General features: G+C 58.4%; 1 protein-coding gene across 1 annotated transcript in view; it reads right to left on the bottom strand.

Moving 5' to 3' along the window:
- PRRX2 (paired related homeobox 2) overlaps positions 1-8685 on the bottom strand; it is a 41483-nt gene extending 32798 nt beyond the window's left edge. The window contains exon 1 of the mRNA XM_069474757.1: positions 8430-8685. Coding sequence (XP_069330858.1) covers positions 8430-8685 — 256 coding nt within the window. The remainder of the gene's footprint in view (positions 1-8429) is intronic.
- Positions 8686-23083: the final 14398 nt, after the last annotated feature.

Genomic DNA, 23083 nt, shown 5'->3' with positions numbered 1-23083 from the left:
TCTGGGGGTTTATATGGGAGGCCCGCGCAGAGCTCTGGCGGCGAGAGGAGGCCGAGAGGCCCCTGCCAGGCGCGCCCGCCCGGCGGCTCCCGCTTTGATTCCGAGGTTTGCAGCCATCCGCACGGTAATTCCAGCTCTGGTTAAATGTCATTTTTAATAACGCCATCTCTGGCGTGTAAACGTCTGCGCCCACGGCAAGAGGGGAGGCCGGTGAGGGGAAGACAGGCAGGGGCGGGCGCGAGTGGACAAAGTCTGGGGCGGGGTGACTGCCCCGCTGGGGACAGTGGATCTCCAGCCCCGGGGGGCCCACTCAGGGGAGCCATGGGGGTGTGCTGGGCAGGGGGAGTGAGGGTAACAGGATACCAGGAGGGGGCTTTTCCAGTGATGGGGTGACAGAGACCCCAGCTCGGCGGTGAGGCTTCCGACTGCCCTGCCCCACCACGACCTTGGCCACCGCAGCAAGAGGGGGCAGGATGCGCAGAGACAAGGATCTTCCCCCATCACAGCACCCCTTCACCCCAACCCCTGGGGCTCCCTTGGGCTGGTACTCAGTAGGTGCTTAATGAATGCTGGTGGATAGTCGGGAGCAACTTCTTTCTCCTAGACGCAGCAGGCAGTGGCTCTATTGCGAAGTCAGTTCTCTGGGGACACTGGGGCTCAGCCTCGGAGCAGCTCCCACCCTGTCAGGTACACTGGGCGCTTCCAGATCCATGCCAGCCTCATGCCCCGCCTCTCCACGCCCCCAAGAAGACCGCTGTCCACTCGGGTAAACTGAGGAGGGTGAGGGAAGAACAGAGGCAGCTCTGGGAGAAGCCTTCGGCAGGGTACAGAAATCGCCGGGGACCCTGTTAAACGCAGAGGCCCAGGCCCGTGGTCGGGATGGGGCTAGGAACATGCACCGGCTCCCCGGGTGATCCCAATGCAGTGGACATAAAATATGTCCCCAGACACGTGGCCCAACCCTCGTTTACAAGGGGGACACTGAGGCTCAGACCAGCGACACGGCGTGTCCTGAGTTGCAGGGTTGGGCCAGTCAAGGTGGGAACCCTGATGTCCTAATTTCCAGTCTGGGGCCCCTGTCCCTGCCTCCTGGGCCGCAATGTCACGGGAGGCAACTCGCCCTCACCTTGTTGAATCTCCAGCAAGGGAGGTGCTCATTCAGCCGTGCGGTGGAGGGTCCCTCTGTGGAAGTTTCCGGGCCTTGCAGCCCCTGGGCTCCTTCTCGTTCACTGTCTTGCAGCCAAGCCCTCTCCAGAGACTAACGCTGGCAGCCCCGGCCCGGCAGGCCCCGCTCCCTGGCTGCTCTTTGACCCGAGGCCCTTGCTCCCTCCTAAGCCCCCGCCGCTCCCCGAGCCGGAAGGTTCCGGCTGCCCATCCCACACGTAGGAAAGCAGAGTTGATCACAAAGAGAGACCGAAAATAATATCTTCCAGAGCCTGCTTCATTTTTAGGACACAACAAAAGATATTACATGAAAAGGGTCCCGTGGGGACCCATCCTGTCGTCACAGTGGCCCCAGACCCGGCTGGGAACAAACAGCTTCCCAGATGTGGAAGGGACACCAGCTCAGGGCAGCGAGCAACCGGGGAAGCAGTGCCTTTTTGGTCTTTTCACGACCTGTATCCCCAGGACAGGGCGAGACGCCGTGGCACCTGGGTCCTGGCCAGGGTGGGCTCTCCCTGCAGCACCCCGCAAGCCACCGCTCCCATGGAGGCCACGGCCCCTTCCCGGGCAGCTGCAGCCAGCTCTGGCCCTCCCGGGCCTGGACATTCTGCAACTTGCCCCCTGCCCTGTGTCACCTCCGCGACCCACCGGACACTGCCGGACAGGCACCCAGTCTCTTCCTCGGCTCAGCGTGGGAGCCAGGCGAGATGACTTCCCCAACCTCCTCTGTCTAAACAGGAAGCTCCCACAGTTCCCTCCTACTCACCACCTCGCAAAAGGCACTTAACCCCTGGCCCACGCCGTGTAGGCAGGTCTGCTCGTCTGTGCACGAGCCGCCTGAGGTCCCCGGACCATCGACAGCCCGGGCTGGCCACTGGGCCGGGCCGGAGCCCTCGTGATGGGGGGTGTGCGTGTGTGTGCGCGAGTGTGGCGTGGGGTCTGGGTCTGTGTGTGTCTCTGTGTCTGCGAGTCTGGGAAGCCCGGACCACATGTGGTTCCCAAATGCCAGCCTGTGACAGAGTTTTCACCGACCGACTGCAAAATGAGAAAAATAGGGGCCATTCGTGAGTTTTTTGTTTAGCTAAATTAAGTCAATTTTGAGAATCTTTCTTTACTCAGAGATGAAGATGCTAAAAGGTTCCTTCTTGGAGGAAAGCGTGGAGGCGACAAGGTGATAGCTGTTGTGAGTAAATGGCTTTTCCCGGCACAACCTTAACCCCGCCCGCGCCACGCCAGCTCCTCCACGTTCCTGGGGGGCCAGGGCTGGAACGCTGGGTGTCTGGCAGCCGCGGGCAGGCAGTGGGGCTCGAGGCTGGGCGCAGAGTCGGGGCTCAGAAAATGACTGTGGGATGGATGAATGAATGAACGGGTACTGAAGCTGGGGAAGGAGGGGAAGGGGCCTGTCCCATTGCTGTTCCACAGCGTCAGGGACCCTCCGCAGCTCTCCCAGGTCCAGGCGGCTGGAGACAGGTCTGCGGAGGGGCGAGTATCCCCCACTTACCTTACACCCCCGACACCCCCACACTGCCAGGCCTGACGCATCTCCCACATACCTGTGACCCAGGCCAGGCTGCTGAGGACACTGAGGAGACCCCTCCCCTGGCCACCTTGTGGCCCCCCGAACGCTGCCCACACCTGCCTGGGGGGGACATCCCTGGATAGGCCACCCCAGCATCCCTGAGGCCCCAGCGGTGGCTTCCAACAGTGGTGGAAGCAGGAGCTTTAGAACAGGAAGGCCCAGGCTGGAATCCCACAGGAATGGGAATGGTGTGACCTTGGCTTCTCTGAGCCTCAGTTTCCCTCTCTATGAAATGGGGATACTCAAAGGACCCACTTCACGCAGCTGGTGGCAGGACATCTCCGGTGAGACCCACGAAGCCCCGGCCCACATGTAACAGGCTCATGGCTGACACACCTGCCAGGGCTCCTGGTCACTCTCACCGTGTCCCCTCAAGCCTCCTTTGGCCTCATCGTGGCTGTGTCCCCCTGCTCCATGCCCACAGCCTCCCACCCACGGCGCGTACCGGTACCCCTTTTGTAGGACGTGTTCAGGGAAGCACTGGCTCCCCTTGGATCACCCCCAAGGCCCGTGTCCAGCCTGCGTCAGCCACTGTCCTTTGGGCCTGAGAAACCACAAAAGCCCCAGGTTCTGCCTCGTCCAGCCTGACCTCACGTACTTGCTCAGGACAAGCCACCAAAAACCCGTCCTTCCTGCCCTACCCACTCGGAAACTCCCAACACGAGCACAGGGTCCATCCCAAAGGCCCGCTCTGTGCCGGCCTTTGAGGCCCATGCCCCCTTCAGTCCCCAAACCAACCTCAGCCAGAGTCTCCCCAACTCCCACTCGGGGCTTCCTCAGCCTAAACACGGGGCTGCGCAGGAGCAAGGCCTGGACTCGGGTTCCAAAAATAAACCCCACCCCTCCCTTCCCAGCTGTGTAGCCTTGGGCAGGTTGCTTTGCCTCTCTGGGCTTCCAAAAACTAGGGATGGCCTTCACTGGCCCTGCCTGATTCACAAGGTGTTCACCGAGCACCTGCTGGGTGCCAGGCACGGTGCCAAGTCCCCACATCCGCTCCGGGCTCCCCACAGCCCCTGCTCCCATTCTGCAGATGGCAACACTGAGCCCCGGGGTTCTTTGGGGGCCTCAAGGGTGGTGTGCAAGCAGGTGTCGTCACTACCGCTCCAAAGCTACTATTCTGGAGTCTTCCAGGAGGGAACAGTGATGGCTCTAGTGTGTTAAGCTTCTGCCTACAGGGAAAGGAAAGTCTGTCCCAGGCCCCTGTACCTGGCCGCCAGCTCCACCCAGATGATCTACTGGACACAGGAGCGAGACCAACCTGGAACCGTGAACAAAGCACTGAACAGCGAGTGCCCTCCCTGCTGACAAAAGCCAGAGGTGCAGACCCTGCTCCCCACCCCCACCGTGGCAGGGCCAGCAGTTCCCAAACTGAGGGCCCCTGGGCTCTGGGCCTCTCGCTCACTCCTCTTCTCTCCCTGCGCCCCGGGCACGTGCTGAGAGACACCGTCACCTGTCTGAGGGTTCAGGCACCAGCTCCAGCCGAGACCCAGGCTCAGAGACTCCACATCCCCCGGGAGATGGGCCCTCTGGGGGGTTTTTCTGGGCCTGGGTTGAGTCATGACCACAGTCAGGAGGACACCTGTGTGCCATTCCACTGTTGGGGCGTGGGGGGACAGAGGCCCAGAGAAAGGATGTGACATGCCCAAGGTCACATACAGAGAGGGAAGCAAAAAACAGGACCGTTCCCCCAGTGTCCCAACCCCCTGTGCAGTGGGGCTGGCGGCACGTGACTCTGCCCCCACCAGGAGACCGATGGGGGAAAGGAAGGTGCGGGGAGGGAAGGACATCAAGCTTGTCTGTCGAAGGCTCTGTTCTAAAGGAACCTTCTCCTTCCTCCCCCCAGGGTGCCCCTGCCTCGGCAGGCTGGCTCGTGCCCGCGCCCCGTTTCAGAATCAGTCACAGGGAGGCCAGTCAAAAACTGAAGTCAGCTGTGGACAACAGTATTATGGTTCTTTAAAAAAATTAAACCCAGAACTACCCTGTGATCCGGCAATTTCACTTCTGGGTATTCGCCCCAGAGAATTCCAGGAAGGGGCTTGAACAGGTAGGTGGTTGTACACCCACGTTGACAGCAACGTTCACACCAGGTGGCAGCGGCCCGAGCGTCCGTCGAGGGGTGACGGGTAAACAAGATGTGGTCCATCCACACAGTGGAATATTACCCAGCCTTAAAAAGGAAGGAGGTTCTGCACAGGCTAGCCAGACGCAGACAGACGAGCGCAGTGTGACTGCACGTTTAGGAGGCACGCAGAGCGTCAAATCCATAGGGACAGAAAGAAAAATGGTGGCTGCCGGGGCTGGGGGAAGGGTGTGGAGTTAGTGTTTGTCGGGTACAGAGTTTCAGTTTGGGAAGATAAAACAGTTCTAGAGGTGGCTGGTGATGGTGGTTGCACAACAGTGTGACTGTCCTTAATGCCACTGGACCATACACTTACAAGTAGATTTCGTTGCCCGTCTCTCAAACTCAGTGGGCCCTCCAGGCCCGGCTCGTGGCCCTGCCCGCTCCCCGGCCCGAACCAGACCCACCCCCATTAGCAGATGCAGCCCAGCCCACCCAGGGCTCATCCTGTGCCTTAGACTCCAAGCACCTCATCGTCCCGCATCCCTGAAAAGTGGATCCACCTGGGATCCACGCTGTCTCTCCCGCAGTGCGCCCTGGGGTTTTCCAGAACAGGCACCAGCCCTGCGCAGTGGCCACGGGGCCTCCCCGGCCCAGGGGCTTTGTTTGTTTTCCCAGCGTGTCCACGTCCCTCTTTCCGCCCTGCCCACAGGAGGGAATGCTTTAAAGAAAATCTCAGTTATTAATGTGGTTTCTTTTGTTGTAAGTCATTGCAAAGGCAGCAAACGAGGGTTTATTTTCCTAACGTGCTTGGCATAGCTCAGCGCCCGGCACAGCCCTCGGAGTTTGATTTGGGAGGAACCCGAGACCACGGTTGGTTCTGAGTCACTGGCGAAGCCACAGCCCTCCTGGCTATTTCTGAGGGGAGCCTGGTCTTAGAAAGTCATTGGTGGGAATAGGCTATACCTACTGGCGGCTTTGTGAAACAAAAGATTTTTAAATAAAAAAAAAAGAAAGCCTTTTTTTTTTTTCAGGCCAGCCCCTGAGTGCCCCGCCTGACCGCACACCCAATGTGTCCTCTGTCCCCAAGCATGCCAGTGCCTGCTAACTAGCAGGTTGAACACATGTCCATTTTCTAACTCATTAGTTTCCCCATTAACTGCTCTTTTTCCAATAGGTGGCACCCCATCTCCCTTTGGTCCCGTCTCTTTCTTTGGACCTAGAAACGGCTCCAGAAGCCACAGGAAAACCCACTTCTACATATGTCTGAATCCCTGATGAGGGGCCAGGGCTCTTGCAGGCCCAGGACTGGAGGACAACGTCGCAGCCCAAGGGCCACACCCACTGGCCTGGGGTCCTGAGTCCCGGCACCCAAGCTTTGGTTGCTCACGTTCGAAAGGCTCCAGTGGTGTGGGCAGGGCTCGCCGGGAAGAGGCGGAGAGAGGTCCCTTGTCCCCACCTTGGGAACCTTCTGGCCTTGGGAATCCACAGTAAGTGGCAGTGGGGTGGAGGCAGCTGGCCTTCAGGAAGAGCAGGAAACTGGCCTCTGTCCAATGCCCCTTCCCTCCCCTTCTGCCCACAGACCCAGACCCAGAGGGTGAGCTGAGGGACCCTCATGGCCAGACCAGAGCTCCACCATCCCAGGAGAGATGGGTGGGCTTCCAAGGCAGGGGCCAGCCCCTGAATGCCCCACCTGACCCCACAGCCAGTGTGTCCTCTGTCCCCAAGCATGCCAGTGCCTGATGTTTCCAGTGTGCCAAAGCCCCTCCTCAGGAAAAGGCCTGCAGGCCTCAGGGGCTCTCAAGGAACGTGGATGGTCCTGAGGTGGGGGTGCTGGGGAGGCCCACTGCCCACCCAGCTGCCTGGAGGGCCCCGTCCGGGTGCTCACATGCCCGGCTGACACTGGCTGTTCCGGGATTCCCAGAGGAAGCCCTCCATCGGAGACCTGCTACACTGTATCCGGGAAGCATGGCCTTCTACCGTCTGTGCCCACACCAGGGCCCGCGGCGGAAACCAGCATCTCCTCCCCTGGCCAGGACCCAAGTACAAGGCGCCCTGGCCTCCCCTCTCTCCTCATCCCGCCTTTTACTCTCCCTCTTTCCCTCCTTTCCTTTTCTTCTCCCTTCCTTCCTTCCTTCCCCTCACCTTCAATCTGTTCCTCCTCCTCCTCTCCCTACCCCCTGGAGTCTCCGTTCATGGGGTGAAATCAGGGCCTCTCCTCTGCCCTGAGGGGAGCCTGTTCAGAGCCAACTGAGGTCCTCATGTGACCTGGGGCCTGCAGGGCGTGCCCCCCAGCCCCGCCCCGCCAGAGATCACCCTGCTTTGCTGCTGGCCCACACTCCACCTCTCCCTCCACCTAAAGGGGTCTAAACCCAACTCCAAGGGTGGTCTGCCCACTTCATGCTCACCCCGAGGGGGAGGCTATCTCGATCCTCTGTACCTGGCGGGTGGCGGAGGCCGCTGTGAGCGGTCAGAGGCCTCACCTACCCGCAGGCTGGCAGCAGCTGGGCGTGCTGGGAAGGTGCTCTGTGAAGGGCAGGCACCACCTGGCAGATGCACAGGCTCCTGGACGTGGTTCCAGAGCAGGCTGCAGTCACCTGCGTGTTCCCTGCACCTCCTCTCATCTGAGAAGCCCTGGCACACAGGCAGCCTGGGCACCCTGAGCCCCCGGGGCTGGTGCAGGGGTGGGGTCCCCAGGGGCGGTGGGAAGGCTTCTGGAGTCAGGTGGGCAACACTTGAGAGGCCCAGAGCCCCTGGCAGGCAGCTCAGCCTACTCCCCAGAGCCAGGGGACAGGAGCCTGGTCTCAGACCACCTGGCCCTCTTCAGGGCACGCCTGCAGGGGGAAGGGGGGAGGGACTCTGGTCCTGCCGCAGCTCCCTCCCGCTGAAACTGTCCAGGCTGGGGCCTTTGCTTTATTTTCACCTCTGGCTCTTTCCCCACCCCCCTTCTTATGGAGCTCAGGATCCTGCCATCCCGTGTGACTTTTTGAAAAAGGCCACTTGGGTGGGTTGTTTGTTTTTAAAGCCCCTTCCTGATGACCTTTAACCTCCGCAGGGGAAGAGAGGCCTAGCGGGCAGACTGGCGGGAGGGCTGGGTAGGCATGGTCGCTGCCGCAGAACCATCTTACCGCGGAGTGGTAGTTGGGTGGCGGTCACGGGGCAGCGTGCGGGGTTGGAAACCCGGCTGTGCGACTCGGGCGCTTTGCCCCTCTAAGCCTCGGTTTCCCCGCTGTAACGTGGCAATGATCACACCCACTTCCCAGGCTACTTGGGAGCGGGGCAGCGAGGGCTGCCTGCAGGGCTGGGCGCAAGGACAGCACGGCCCTGTCCTCACGCACCGCGGCTTCAGGTAGCTCTGGCCGCAAGAAGATCCCCTCCGCGAGTGGAGAGTCCTCATCAACCGCAGCCCACTCCATCCCCGACACGCAGCCCGACGGTGGCCGCGCGCCCGGCGCCCTCCGTGGCCCAGCACTCCGCGAGGTCCGGCCGACGTCTCCGCCCGCGCCCCGTCCCCAGCCCGCGCGCCCACTCCAGGGTCCCGCAGACCCAGCGCCCCGCAGCGTTCGCCCGCCCCGCGCTCGCTCCTTCGGCCCGCGCCGCATTCCCACGCCGGCCGCCCGCACTCACCGTCCTGCGGCGCCGCCTCGCTGCCGCTGCTGCCCCCGGACGGCTCCCGCGCCGCGCCCTCCCGCGCCTCGGCCCTGGCTGCGGGTCGCGCCGCCAGCCGCCCGGCCGCCGCCACCTCCTCCAGGTCCAGGAGGTGGCTCACCGTGAAGTTCTTGCGCGCCTGGGCGCAGTCTCCGGGCCCCAGCGCGGGCGGCGGCGGCCCCGGGCCCAGCGCCGGCTTGTCCAGGGCGAAGGCGGCGGCGGCCGCGCTGTCCATGCCGCGAGCGGCCGGGGCGCCGGCGGGGTCGCAGGCGCGGGTCGGAGCAGGCGCCCCCGCCGCCCCGCGCTCTGCCCGCTCCGCCGCCTCCTGGCTCGGCCGCCGCGGCCCGCCCGCGCTGACGTCGGGGAGAGAACTTTCCGCCCTCCTTGCCTCGGCCGCTCGCTCCAAGTTGCTGAAGCACAGGCTGCTCCGGCCACACGCCCCTTCTTGAAGCAAACCTCGCCCCCTCCCTCTCTCCCCTCCTCCTCCTCCTCCTCCTCCTCTTCCTCGCCCCCGCCCGGCCCTCGGGCCGCGGGAGGGGGTCCTCCGGGGAGTCCGCAGGGGCCGGGGGCCGGAGGGGGAGAGGGAGGGGTGTCCTCCTCTCTCCCTCCCCACCCACGTTTTAGGGAGTGGGAGGTTCCGTGTTGGGTTGTTTTTAATGCCCCAACAAGTGTCTGGGAGGTGACCGAGGAGGGATCGGCAGCCTCCTCTTCCATTTACCGATGCCCCGCAGGTGGGGGCGGCGACTCTGGGGCAGTTTGGGGGAAGAGCTCCCAACTGCCGCCACCCCGCGCCCCCCGCGCCCCTCGCGCCCCTAGCGCCGGGGATCCAGGTCCACCTGGACCTGCTCACTCCACCGGCCCCAAGGTTTCCCCAGAAAGCAGAGAAAGCAGCGCATCCTCAGGCCTCTGGAATGGGCGCCACCCTCCAAGCTCTCCTCCCTCCCGTGCCCCTTCGCGCGGTGCCCACCCCACCGTGCCCTGGGCCCTCCCCAAGGAAAACCAAGCTGGGAGGAAAGAATTTGCTTCCAGAACTCCCAGCGTACACATAGGACAGACAGCCAGACGACAGCCAGACTGACAGATGGGCGACGGGAAAGAGGCAGACTCGGGTGTCCACTCTTGCTTCTGTTTTTTAAGGAAGGCACAGAAAAGATGTGTGGGGCTTTGCCCAGGACAGCTGCTTACTGGCTTGTCCCTCTGTCCCCTGCCATCACCACAGAGGCATAAAGTCAAGTCAGCAAAAATAAGCCCACCAGAGGAGGGCCTTCACAATGTCCTTTCTGGGCTCCCACTCGGAAAACCCACCCTGCACACACCCCTGAAAACCTGCAGCCCTGCAGCCTCAGGTTCCGCCTGAGTAGTCTGGGTTTCTTTCCCCCCCTAGAAAGGAATCACCCCTAAAATGAGGCTGAGGGTCCCCAGGGTGACTTAGCCCCAGCAACCCATTAAGGCACATGGGTGGGTAGGTTGAGGGTTTGTGCTTCCTTGCAAATCCACCCCAAGAAGTGTCCGGTGAGCGAGGCTGGCAAAGACGGGGCAGCCTTCCTCCTCCCAGGGGACCCCCCCCCCCCCGTGCTGCCCGCAGTGTGTGTGGCTGAATAACTTTCTGAGGGACTAAGCAGGGTGGGGCTGCTACTTGGTTCTGGAAGTATCTGGGAGGGCCCTGCCCCTGCTGGAGCACCCAGCAAGCCCACAGGGTGGGTCTTATCCCAGGAACAGCACAGCCCGCCGAGTGGAGGCTTTTCCCCAGGGTTCAGGACGGCTTTGTCTCAGAGACCAGGCTCCAGGTCCAGGCTCCAGGTCCAGCTGTGCCATATACTGCCGTGTGGGCTCTCTGAGCCCCAGCTCCTGCTCTGTAGAAGGGCCCTAATGAAGTACGGGAACCTGCACAGGGTGGGGATTCCGTGGCAGTTGCAGTCCTGGGCCCGTGGCAGGTACTGTCCACATTGGCCTATGGAGCTGGAAAGGGCCTGAGAGATCATCTAGGTCCCACGCCCTTGGATGACAGATGGGGAAACTGAGGCGGCAAAGGCAAAAGCTCCTCTAGAGGTGGAGAACCGCTGGGATTGTTTGGTAAGAGCCCTTTTGTGTTACAGATCAATAATGTGAGGCCCAGGGCCGGGACGTGTCATAATAAGGTCTCTTGGTGGGACTGGTGGTCACAGTGGCTTCTTCCGTGCACTCATGCACTCATTCACTCTACACATTGAGAGGCCATATCCGACACTCTGCAGGACGATGGCGCTCTGGCCAGCCTCCTGGGTTCAGATCAAAACCTAGCCGTGGGCCTTGAGCAGTCTAAAACTTTCTCCTGGGGGCCTCAACAGCAAAGGGAGCTGCTCGGGGGATTAAATAAGCTGATGTATAAATAAGGGACACCTGGCACCTAGTGAACACCCAAAGGCAGGACAGTGAAGGCAAACCCGACTCAGGCTGAGGGGAGAAGGGTTCGAGTGTGTTCGCTGCCATTTACTAGCTGTGTGGCCTCGAGTAGTTGCTCCTGGCTGAGTCTGTCCCATCAGCCGTGAAGCAGGGATAACCAGGGAGCCAATCCACAAGGGTGCTGGGAATTTAGCGTTACTGTTGTCGTTGCTGTGATTCAGTTGTTACCGCCCTTGCCAATCCTGGCGGGGAGGGAGGGGTGTCACAAGGATGGCAGAGTGGGCCAAAGGGCACGGGCTGCTATACCGAAGCTCAGCCTTGAGCGAGAGCTTCAGCAGAGAGCCAGCCTGAAAATGCACCGGAGGGTACTCCCATTAACCCAGGAAGGACAGAACTCAGGGACTCGTGACCCCAAAGGGATGTGGCTAAAAATAAGTAATTTCCATGATGATTTAGATACATTTGAGATGCTAACCCACAGTGGGGGATGAAAGGCAAATATTAATAGGATCCCGGTTTGGAAGCTCTCAGTTCAACTGGTGATTATTGAACTTGGCAGTGCTCTAAGCAGTGGGGTTGGGGAAGAAGAGAGGGAAGCTGCGTGTCCCGGCTCTCCAGAGAAGGAGCCGATTGTTAATTGGTGACTCTGTGGGAGGCTAGGTGTTGGTTCTGCCGTGTGAAAATGCATATTTACCGCAGTCGTAAAAACTCACATGTTTTTTAAAAAAAGTTAACTTTTGTTATTACAGAAGTAATACGCTTATTGTTGAGATTTTAGAAAGCCTAAGTAGAATTACGAGAATGAAAATCACCCATCTCCCAATCCTAAGGGGCTCTACCACACAGTACACATTCAATACATCAAAAAAGGAAAGTCAGTTTAATGAAAGGGGTTGGAGATAATCATCCTATTTATTCAATAGCGAATGGAAGGCCTTGAAAAAGCAATAAGACAAGAAAAAGGAATGAGCTAAAAATAATTTTAGAGTCTACCTTTCTAGCTTATATGTGCATATCTAGACAGGTGGAGATAGGTGTTTGCATTATAGAAGCCGAAACACGTTGTACCTACTATTTTCTAACCTGCTTTCTGTCATTAGTCTGTCTACCACTATTTTCAATGAAAGCCTAGCAATACATTACTCCTTATTGCTATACACCCATATTTATTTTCTTAAGAATAAATATCTAGGAAATAGGATCTCTGGGCGTGTGGGCAAGCACAGTAATGGCCTCCCCAAGATGTTCACATCATAATCCCTGGAACCTGCGAATGTGTCCAAGCGGAGTTAGAGGGAATTAAGGTTGTTCATCAGCTGATTTTATTTATTTTTTTTCTTTCCTCTTTTATTTTTTTAGGAACCAAGGATGCTGCTGAAACAACTGACTTTAAGATAGGGAGATTGTTCTGGATATCTGGCTGAGCCCAGTGTAGTAATCACAGGGTCCTTAACCGTAGACGAGAGAGGCAGGGGGGTGAGAGACAGAGCGATGCGATGTGAGAAAGACCACACTGGCCATGGCTGGCTTTGAAGACGGAGGAGGCGGCCCTGGGCCAAGGAACAGGGGCGGCATCTAGAAGCTGGGAAAAGCAGGAAACAGGATTCTGCCCTACGGCCTCCAGAAAGAAAGGCAGCTCTGCTGGCACCTTGGTCTTAGTCCAGGACTTCTGACCTCCAGAACTGTGAGATAACAAATTTGTGTTGTTTAAAAACATAGCTTTGTGATAAGTTGTTACAGCAACAAATAGAAAATCAACACACTGTGTCAAAGATTCTGCAAAAATCTCAGACTTGTGATAATATTGCCATACTGCCTTCAGAAAGGTTGCATCAATGTCTGCTCCTGGCCGCTTCTCTGTCTCCTTGCTAGCATGAGCTATTATAGTAACTCACTTCAAATTTCAAAAGGCATTTTCTTGTTTGAATCTGCATATCTTGAATTCTTGCCAAAGGTAAATATCCTTGGAATTTTATGGCCACTTGCGTTTCTTATTTGTAAAATGTCTGTTTATATTCAGTACCCATTTTTCCACTGGAATGGTTTTTTGTATTTCTTATTGAGTTATAGGAGCATCACTTTTCAGACTTCACAACCTCTGCAGGACACTTGACCGTGGTCAATCACTCAGGGACTAGGCCCATTTTACAGATGGAGAAACAGAGATGAAGGACAAGCTGGGATCCCGCAACTCTTCCGGTTCCCCTGATCAGCCCCTGCCGCCACACACGCCGGAGCCTGTTCTGAAGTCAGCTGAGCAGGGATCCAGGCTAAGTCGTGCTCACTGCTGCACGTCTGGGGAATCGGACACACGCAGGCTGTGGCGACTCAGGCGTGATCAGGCGTGACGGTGACAGATCACAGCGTTCTGCAAATATTGTGTCAGGCCGTGATCACAGACCTGCTCATCCTGCTCATCCCAGAGCCTGGTCCACCCTGCGGGAAGTGGGGCTGAGCCCAGGGGGCAGGACTTCTGGGTCTCTCCCTCAGCTGCCCGGAGCTTTCCTAGCCTCGGTTTCCTTCCTGAGGCTCTCCTGGCTGGGATACCCTGCCGAAGGGACTGGCTCTTAGCTCTTGGCGAGGTTTGAAATATTATGCCCCTTTGAAAAATGTTTCTGACCTACCTGCAAATTCAAAGGTAAAGCTGTGCTCTAGGACAGCAGGGGCTCCCATTGCATGAGCCTTTCTGTAAGCCAGGCAGTGTGCTAAACCACATTACCTTGAAGCCTACTCACAACCCTTATGCAAGGAGGGGAAACTGAGGCTCAGAGACAGTAAGCTCTGTATCCCAGTAAGTTTGTCAGGCTCCTAACCATCGTGCTAAGAATTAAGGGCTAGGAAGTTACCTTTTTCTCTTGAAGAATTATAGTCTCTCTTTTCTCTCTTTCTTTCTTTCTTTTCTTTTTTTAGAGACAGGGTCTTGCTCTGTTGCCCAGGCTGGAGTACAGTGGTGCAATTATAACTCATTGCAACCTTGACCTCCTGGGCTCAAGTGATCCTCCTGCCTCAGCCTCCTGAGTAGCTGGGACTACAAGTGCATACTACCACAGCTGGCTCATTTTTCTTTTCTTTCTTTCTTTCTTTTTTTTTTTTTTTTTTGGTAGAGATGAGGTCTTGCTATGTTTCCCAGGCTGGTCTCAAACTCCTGGGCTCACATGATCTTCTCACCTTGGCCTTCCAGTGCTGGAATTACAGGCATGAGCCAAGGTGCCCAGCCTATAGTCTCTCCTTTTAAAAACAAAAGAACCAGATAATGAGACCTGGGAAACCTGTTGCATTTCCCTTTTTGACTTGGCTACTGGGAAACCCTGAGCTAATGTTAAGACACAGTAACTCTTATCTGTCCAGGTGGGAAGTCAGTGTATTAGCTTCCCTTTTCTCCTTCCACATGATTCTTTGTTTTCTTATTCTTGTTCTAAATCTTTTGTACGTACTGGGCATGCACTCTACGTTACCCAGCTGCCTGACATTGATTGGGTCACTTAACCTCTCCGGGTTTCAGTTTTCTCTTCCGCATGTAGTAGGTAATAATGGCCCCTACCCCACAGGGTTATTGTGAAAGTCAAGTTAAATGATCCACATAAATAAAAAGCCTAGTACGAGCCCAATATGTGGAAAATATTCAGTACACATCACCTACGGATGTGAAAAAAGGCTTTGAGAAAGCCATTGTAGAGATAGGACCTGTCCTAAGAGGGAAGACCTGGCTGGGTTCAAGGCCGGCTGTACTGTGGACCTGCTGTGTGACTTTGGGCCACGTGCTTCCCTCTCTGAGCCTCAGCTTCCCATCTATAAGCTGCTTATTGTGCCCTCTTGACACTGCAGGGGTGAGCCCAGGGACTTTGTCTATCCTTTATGCCATTGTGTCCCCAGAGCCTTACGCAGGAGGAGCTGATACAGGAGGAAGGAGAACAGGCACGTAGTAGGGCTGCATACACGGTTATCCCAAGAGTGACTGTCTGGTCAGATGGCTGGTGGCCAGAATCTCCATTGCCCAACTGACAGGAAACGTCTGGCCTGTGTGGACTGTGCCCGGCCAATGCCAGGGTGGTGTTAAGGTGGGTCCCTGAGACAGGCCTGGATTTGAGTGGGGACCGAGCGACAGCAGGTGCGGAGTGAGTGCTCCTTGGCTCAGGGCTCCAGATGGGTGGCGCTACAGGCTTTACAGGGAGACAGACCAACCGGAAACCATGCTGAATGGCTCGATCCACGCGATTTACTGAGCACGTACTGCAGACTCAGCCTCCCAGGAGAGCACCGGGCCAGGAACCCTGGTGGGACTCGCAAGGAAGCGCTGCGGTCTGGCCGTGGTAGCCTGAGCACTGTAGACTGAACTCAGATGCATTTGGCCACTTCGTTCCAACAAAGACACCGTCCAGACCTTGGGCTTTGGGCTCCTGGGACAGACACAACTCCCGGGACGGCGCTTGTTGGAGAACTCCCTCCTGTTACAGGTGGGAAACTGAGGCTCGGAGGAGCAAGAACCAACCGCAGACCTGGGACCCACCCCACACTGCAGCTCTCCAAATTCTCTCCTGGCAAACTTCCCCCACCGCCCCCGCCTTCCCTTCCCGGGGAATCAGGGGAAGACGCCTGAGGCGGGGGGCACAGGCCGGGGCCTAGGGGAGCCCAGAGCCTTCGCCAAGCCTTCCGGAGCCTCGGGCCCTGCCCTCACCCTCCCCGGGCCCTGCAACATCTTGCTGTGATTACTCTGCGGTGAGGGGCAGCTATGCGCGGCTCTGCTCTGCACGCAGCATGGGGGCACGTGCGGTGACGGCCGCCAGGGCTGAGGACGGGCGGGGCGGGGGCCTGGGACAAAGCTCTCAGCTCACGGGCTTAATTGGGGATATAATAGTTATTATTATTTATAACTCACTCTTGAACCCTCGCCAGGAGGGTGTGTTCACAGCCTGCACGATCCAGGCAGGCGTTAAATAATTAAACCAAGGGCCTAATCGGCGGCAAAACTCCCCGTGGGCTGCCACTTCCTTAGTTCGCTGATTGCTGATATTTTGGGGGTGAAATATGACCATTTTTACGATCAAAGAGATCAGAGTTCCAAAGGAAAGAAACGGAAAAAAGGGGGGGTGGGCCCTTCCAGTTTTCTTTTCCTCTGACTTAGTGGTCTGGTAAAGTTTCTTTAGACACGCAAAGATTTACACACCTTTCTGCAGGGAGCCTTAAATTACCCCGACCCTCGCGCATTCCCCGGCCGCGCAGGAACAGTAAGTCATTGAGGAATGAACAGGCCTCCCTGTAATCGCTCCGGCGGCCTTTGAGAAGGAGAATGTCTAATGACTTTTTTTGAAGTTGAGGTCAAGGTTTTTTAAATAAAACGATCTGTATTAATGCAATTTCCTTTTTAGCTGTATCACTGAATTTTTTTCTTTCTGGAAACGGGAGGCAGGGTGGGGAAGGACATCATTTTTCTCCCACCAGACAATGCGTCCCTAATGAGATACATTTATTTAAAAATCTGTATATCATCACCCTGTCAGGCCTCCAAGCGGGACCTCGCGTCTCCCTGTTCGTTTGTTTCGGATTAGCGGGCGCGTGGACCGCCCTGCAGTCTGGCTGGCCCTCCCTGCCACTGGTGTTCCCTCTCCTTCCCGGGGGGGCCTGGGGGCAGCATTCGCACCCCTGCCACCCCCGCCCCATCTGATCACCCAGTTCTTGGTACCACTCCTTTGGCCTCAGGTCTTCACCCCCCACCTGCCTCCCGCCACTCAGCCCTGGAGCCCCAGACTCCCGCAGGTCTCGCTCCCCGCCCAGGAGGACACACTCTGGTGGCTGTGCCGGTGATTCTGCCCTGCACAGCTCTGGGTGCGGGTCCCAGCTCTGCCTCTCACCAGACCGCCGGCCAGCTACCCCGCTTCCCCCCGAGCTTCTCTTCTTGATTGCAAGAACAGCGTCACTGTGAGGCTGCGTGAGGCCTGCTGTGCCTTCCTGGCATCCGCCTGCTCTCCGGCCACTAAACAGCACAAGGCCACGACACAGCAGCGGCCACCATAGCCCCCATTATTGCCCCGGGGACCTGGACCAGAGCTTGAGGGTAGGACCCGGCCTGCCTCTGCCCAGACTCCCAAGCAGGCTGTACCCAAGCGCAGGGGTGGTGAGTTTCTCAACACGCTTTAATTGAGCACCTTCACAGAGTGGGGACCGGGCCGGGGCACAGGGGACAGAGCAGCGATCTGACAGCCCAGACCTGCAGAGAAGTCGCAGAGCCCATGTTGGTAGAGAATGTAGGGCGATGAGGCCGTGGGAGGCAGGGCAGAGGGAGGCCTTCCCGGGAGAGGCGCTTCAGCAGCGAAAGGGGGCGTCCCGGGGTGGCCAGGCAGCAGACCCAGCACGTGCAAAGCCCCCAACCACCTGCCCTACCTGTTCCCAGGGGCTGGGGCCCTGCTGCGGGATGTTTTCTTTTATTGTATTTTATTTTTGTTTCTCTGTGCCTCACTTTCCCTCCCATACCAGAGGGCTCAAGTTACATTTCTAAATTGCTCTGCATGTGCCAAGGTCACGGGACATCCATTCCACCAACAAGTACCAAGCGCCTTCCTCTGCCCGCCCTGGCCTGGGCCTGGGGCAACAGTGGGGTCAAGGTGGAGCCGGCCCCTGCCCTTGGGGCCACAGCCTAGAGGGGAAGAGCGAAGATGGCCCGTCCACCGCAAGTGCCAGGGCCGATGCGGGGCTGGACTTTGGTGGGGTGGGGCCAGGGAAGGACCCCCAGGCTGTCCTGGGTTGAGGACCCATCTGGAGGGAAGTCTCTGCAGGGGCTGCAGCCAGCTTTGCAGCAGGTCGTAGAGGCTGGAGTTGGGACTTAGGGACTTAGCGGGGGAAGGGAATTACCCCAGAGGCTGTTGGCTCAGACCAGAGACCACGTTCTTCCCCCACAGCTCTGGCTTGACGGGAGCTTGGGAGTCTCATGCAGCCTTGGGGCTCTGGGACCTGGGACAGAAACGTGAAGCTTGGAGACTAGGGGCACGATGGCGCATGTGCTAGAGACTGGCTGAAAGAAGGGACTAGGCCAGTGTCAGATGGCTCAGCCTTGGGAGTCAAGGCCAGAAAGCTGTCCAGCCACTCCCAGGCCCATGAATACCTGGGGCTGGTGCCAGGGCCTGGGGCCTAGCAGGTCCCTGCTCCCCAGGAGCAGAGACAGCCACCATGCTCTGCCTCCACCTCCCCTCTGTCAACTCCTGCCCAGGTGAGGGCCCACTGCAACCCCTGCCAACTGCGCAGGTCAGCTTGTCCCGGCTCTTGCCTGCACCCAGCAACTCAGCACATCCCGGACTTGCAGAAAGCCTCTGGCCCGACGTCTACATGGCTGCCTCCCTAGAGCCTAGCCCAGTGCCCGGCACCACCACGCACGAAATAAACAGCGGCCAAATGAAGTCACTACAATCCAAGTGACCCCCACAGCATGTCTAGACAGTATCCAGACAGGCCCAGGGCCAGTCCATGCTGCCACTCCTGCATCCCCTCTCGTCTGCGAACAGGGATAACGATGATGTCCACACCCGGGGGTGTCGGGAGGATTCACTCCATGGGCCAGGAGCTTGACAGATGCTGGCTACGCAAGGGACACCTGGCTGGACATGTTGATTTCTGAAGTCCTCTGGGACTTTACTCTCTCTGTCTGTAACGTGGACTTTCACCCTGTGATGCTGACACTTCCACAGAGCCAGCCTCCCTCCCCTGCCCCTGTGCCCTGGGTCTCTCCTGGTCTCTGTTCTCTGCCTCTGTGTCTCCGTCAAGGTTTCACCGCCTTTGGGTTTGGTCTTAGTCTGCCTTGTCTCTCTCCCTCTGCTCGGAATTCTGTCCCAGAGGGGCCGATAGCCAAGGCTCTGCTGCGTTCCCTTTTACAGCCGCGGGATGGGAAGAGGGAGAGAGAAAGAGAGAAGGAAAAAAAATCAAAGCCCACATATTGGTTCCAGATGTGGCCCCTCTCGCAGCCCTCTCCAGCAATTTAATTAAATTCCCCCAGACAGCCAGGAGGGTTTCTTAATGATCAAATTTCCCCGGCTCCCTCCTCGAGCAGCCCTCGCTCGGGCCCACTCTGTCTCCCTGACGGATGGCGATGGGATTCCTCTTGCCGGCAGCTCTGCCACGCAGGGCCAGTGGGGGTGGAGTGGAGGCTTCCCAGGGAGCACAAAGGACCCTGCCCCCAATCCTCCTCCCTTCCCAAGGGGTCTGAACCCTCCTGAACCTGCCCTGGGCAGAGCCTGCCGGGGCCAGGCTGCAGTGGCCACCGGGGCCCAGCGGTCCCCTCCCTGGAGCTCTGTCCCTGAGGCTGGCCTACCAGGGGCTGGTACCAGGTGAGCACCACAAGCCAGATGGGAATCTCTGGGCTCAGGACTCTGGGCCCACTTACCAGCCAGAGGTGGGGCTGGCTCAGACCTCCCAGCACCCTCCGCCAGCCCACTGGTGGGCTGGGAGAGCTCAAGGCCTGAGCAACGACCACACAGATCCCTTCCCTGGGTCTCTGCTCACCGGCTCAGGAGAGGCGGAGACAGACCAATGGGCAGTTAGGAGGCCAGGGTCCCCCAGGACAAGCTGGGTGCTGGGTTCCGGGATGTTTCCCCATAGGAGGCTAAGGGGCAGGGGTGGCACCCTCACCTGCTATAGACTCTCAGGAGGACCCCTGGCTTTGGGGGCCAGGAGGAACTTAGGGGAACCTGAGCCCACCTCTGTGTGTGCAAATGGCCAGTGAGGCTGGGAGAGCCCTGGGCCAGGCCCCGGCCCCAGACTCCCTCCTGCCTCAGGGCGAGGGGACCTGAGCATCTCCCCACCCTGTTCTCTTGGGCTTCTGGGGGCCCTGAGGACTCAGCTCCCCTGGGAGAGGCTGGGGGCTAGGTGGGCACACAGGGACGGCAGAGAAAGGGGGGTCCCACAACATCCTGTCCGAGGCTCTGGGCTGCCCACCTGGGTGCTTTGCCCGGGCCTGCGCAGCCCGTGCCCTGCCCACACGGGCGCCACAGCCAGACCGAGCACCGGGAGCCACCTCGCAGTGTCAGGGCCGGGAGTCGGGGCTGGGGCTCCCCTCGGAGCAGGGCCTGGCCACCAGGGCAGGCTTCCTAGTCAGAGCCGGCGGGGGGAGCAGGCAGCCCACTGGGGCACAGAGGTCCCTGGGGCTTGTCTCCCCTAGGGTTTGGGGTCTCCAAAATGCACTTTGGTGCTCCTTAGGCGAACAGAGTAAGGGAGGGGACAGAAAGCCCTTCACCGGCCCGGCCAGTGTCCTGCCACTCAGCTCCTGGTACCTCAGTCCCCCCAGCACCCCAAGCTGACAGAGAGTCGGGCCTCGGGGAGCCCCTGAATCCAGACCCTGCCCCTTCGGCATGAGGACCGTGGCCGAACAGGCCTGAGTAGCCTGGGCCTCCTGGTCAGCGCCACCCTCGGGTCTCAAGGGTCGGGGGTCAGGGTGGGGCCAGGGTGTGGGGGTGGAGGAAAGGAAGGGAAGGGGGCCGGGGCAGGAGGAGACGTGCAGACAGGGGGGAAGCTGGGGGGCGGCGGTTCCATGACCGCACGGCAGAAATATGCCCAGCGCCTCTGTCTCTGCGCCGTGGTGCCCCTGGGAGCTGCCCGGGGGCTAGAGCTGGAGAGTCGCCACGGAGGAGAGAGAGGAGTAGTCCCTGTGGTGGACGGCAAGGCTTCCAAACATCCCGCTTCATGGAAACGCCGCCAGATTGGAAAAAAAGAAAAAAGAGGAAATAAAAGTGGGGCCCTCTCCCCAGTTCTCCTTTTCAAGGGCCTTCTAAGAGGCAGCCCCTCCCGGGCAGGGGGCAGGCTGGGGGTGACGGTGAGGCTGCCAGGACACCCCGCCCCAGAGCCAGCCCCCGGGCGTGTATGCACGGACATACACGCACAGAAACACAGACATGCACACACACACAGACACCCACACACAAGCACACACACATGTACACACAGACACGCACGCAAGCACACATATATGTACACACAGACACACACGCATGCACACACACATGTACACACAGACACACACGCATGCACACACACGAGAGGCCGGGCAGGTTGTGGGTTCCCTGTGGGGGCTCCAGCAGAGGCAGAAAGCCAGGCCCTGGGTTTGAATCCCCCTCCCCGGGGGCCCTTACTCACTGACCTCGACTTGGTCAGCTGTGTCTCCCAGACTTGGTCTCCTGGGCTACGACATGGGAGCCCCGATATGATGAGATGATGTGTGTTGAGCTTCTAATGCGATTTGTGGGATGAGGACACACTCAGGCCAAGGCTGCTGTTCCTGTCAATTGACTGCTCATGCGGTCCCTGCTGCAGGCGAGGGAAGTGACCTGTGTGCGGGGAGATGTCGCCCCCAGAGATGGGGGTGGGGCAGGGAGTGCAGGGCCTGCCTTCAGCCCCGCTGTGCGGAGGCGTGCTGGGCCTGGTCTCTGTCCGGCTTATGTAGGTTTGGAGTGTCAGGTAAGACACACTCATCGTCGAAAAGGCAGAAAATACACAGAAGCACAAGGACGATAAAAGTTCCTGGATCCCAGCACCAAATGCCACCATTAACGTCGCAGCATAAGGCCTTCAAGAGTGATCCGTGTGCACACACACACACACACACACACACACTCTCCACGTGGGATCATATGCTACCTACTATTCTGAGACTTGCTTTGTTGAATCGCTTGGGAACAGGGTCTCGTGCGCAGTCAGCCCCACATGTTCCCCACCAGCATTGCTGCCGGACGGCTGGACAGACCAAGCATCTCCCCTTACGCTCGCTGACAGTGTTTCATCCTCTGTGACTGGCCTGTGCCTGTCCTTTGCCCATGTTTCTATTGGTGTTTTTGCCTTCTTGTTGATTTTTAACAGTTCTTTATATGTTATGTTCTTTGTAACACTCTCTGTACCTTGGAGAGTGAGGGTGACTCCTAAACTGCCAGGGTCCAGGAGGCAAGGACAGACCCTGCCAGGGCCTGAGCTCTGTGTGCTTGTCCCCAGGACGCCCATTGTGCTGAGCAACCCTGGAGCTGGCCAGGCAGTGAGGGACAGTGACAAGGAAAGGAGAGAGAAGGGTCAGAGCTGAGACCCAGGGTCTGAGTGACAGAGCCTTAATGGGAGGCAGATGGAGGAAACAAGGCTGCCCTTGCTGACAGCAGAGAGGTCAGGGGTCACGGAGCTTTCAAAGATAGGAGCCCGGGTGACGGGCAGGCAGCAGGGCCTGGCTCCGCAGTGTGGTGCCCAAGGGCTGTGAGAGGGCAGGGGGTCAGTGCCTCCCCGCTGCCTGTCCACACCCTCTCGGGCCCAGAGTCAGAGGAGCTGAGAGGACACTCAAGCCCCAGAGGCCAGATGTGTGCAAAGGCTGCACAGACCTGGGCTGGAGTCCCAACCTAGCAGTGCCACAGCGGGCAGCACCCTGAGCCTCAGTTACCTCGCTTGTAAAGTGGTGTAATAATATTACCTACTTAATAGGATTTAATGAGATCAGCATGTCAAGCATTGAGCACAGTGCCTGGCACAGGGAAAGGACTCCATAAGTACGACTCTTATTATTGTTGCTGTAACTGTCACCCCAAGACTGTCAGAGCTGGAAGAGCCCTCAGGTTATAGATGAGGAAACTGAGGCTCAGAGACCAGAAGGGCCATGCCTGGGGTCACCCTTTATAGTGAGTTTAATTGTGTCATCCAAAAAAAGATATGTTCAAATCCTAGCCCTGGTACCTGCAATGTGGCCTTATTTGGAAAAAGGGTATTTGCAGATGTAATCCAGTTAGGATGTGATTGTACTAGATGAGGGTGGGCCCTCAATCCAATGACTGGTGTCTTTGGGAAGAAGAGGGCAGTTTGGACGGAGGCACAGACATGGGGAAGAAGGCCATGTGAAGGCAGAGGTAGGCAGAGACTGGAGTGATGCCGCCCCAAGCTGAGGTACACCTGGGGTCACCTGAGTTGGAAGGGGCAGGAGAGGAACCTTCTTTAGGGTCTTGAGGGAGTGTGGCCCTGCCTACAACTTGAATTTGACCTTCTGGGCCCCAGAACTGTGAAAGAATAAATTTCTGTTGTTTTAAGCCATCAAGTTTGTGGTATTTTGTTAGGGTGTTGCTCCGACACTGATAAAACCGGGCAGAAGTGGGGCTCAGACCAGGTGGTCCTGCCCAGCTCTGCGCTGGACCCCAAGCTAGATGCACCTCGCCCCAGTTACCGTGTGCCCTCGGGCAATTCAGGTCTTGGTCTCCTCACCTGCGTTATGGAGCCAGCAACCCAGATTAAACGAGAGAAGGGCTGTGAAG

The sequence above is a fragment of the Eulemur rufifrons genome, chromosome 7 (genome assembly GCF_041146395.1).
Source record: "Eulemur rufifrons isolate Redbay chromosome 7, OSU_ERuf_1, whole genome shotgun sequence".
Taxonomy (NCBI): Eukaryota; Metazoa; Chordata; class Mammalia; order Primates; family Lemuridae; genus Eulemur; species Eulemur rufifrons.
The sequence above is the reverse complement of the archived record's forward strand: the minus strand, read 5'-3'. Positions and strand labels throughout refer to the sequence as shown.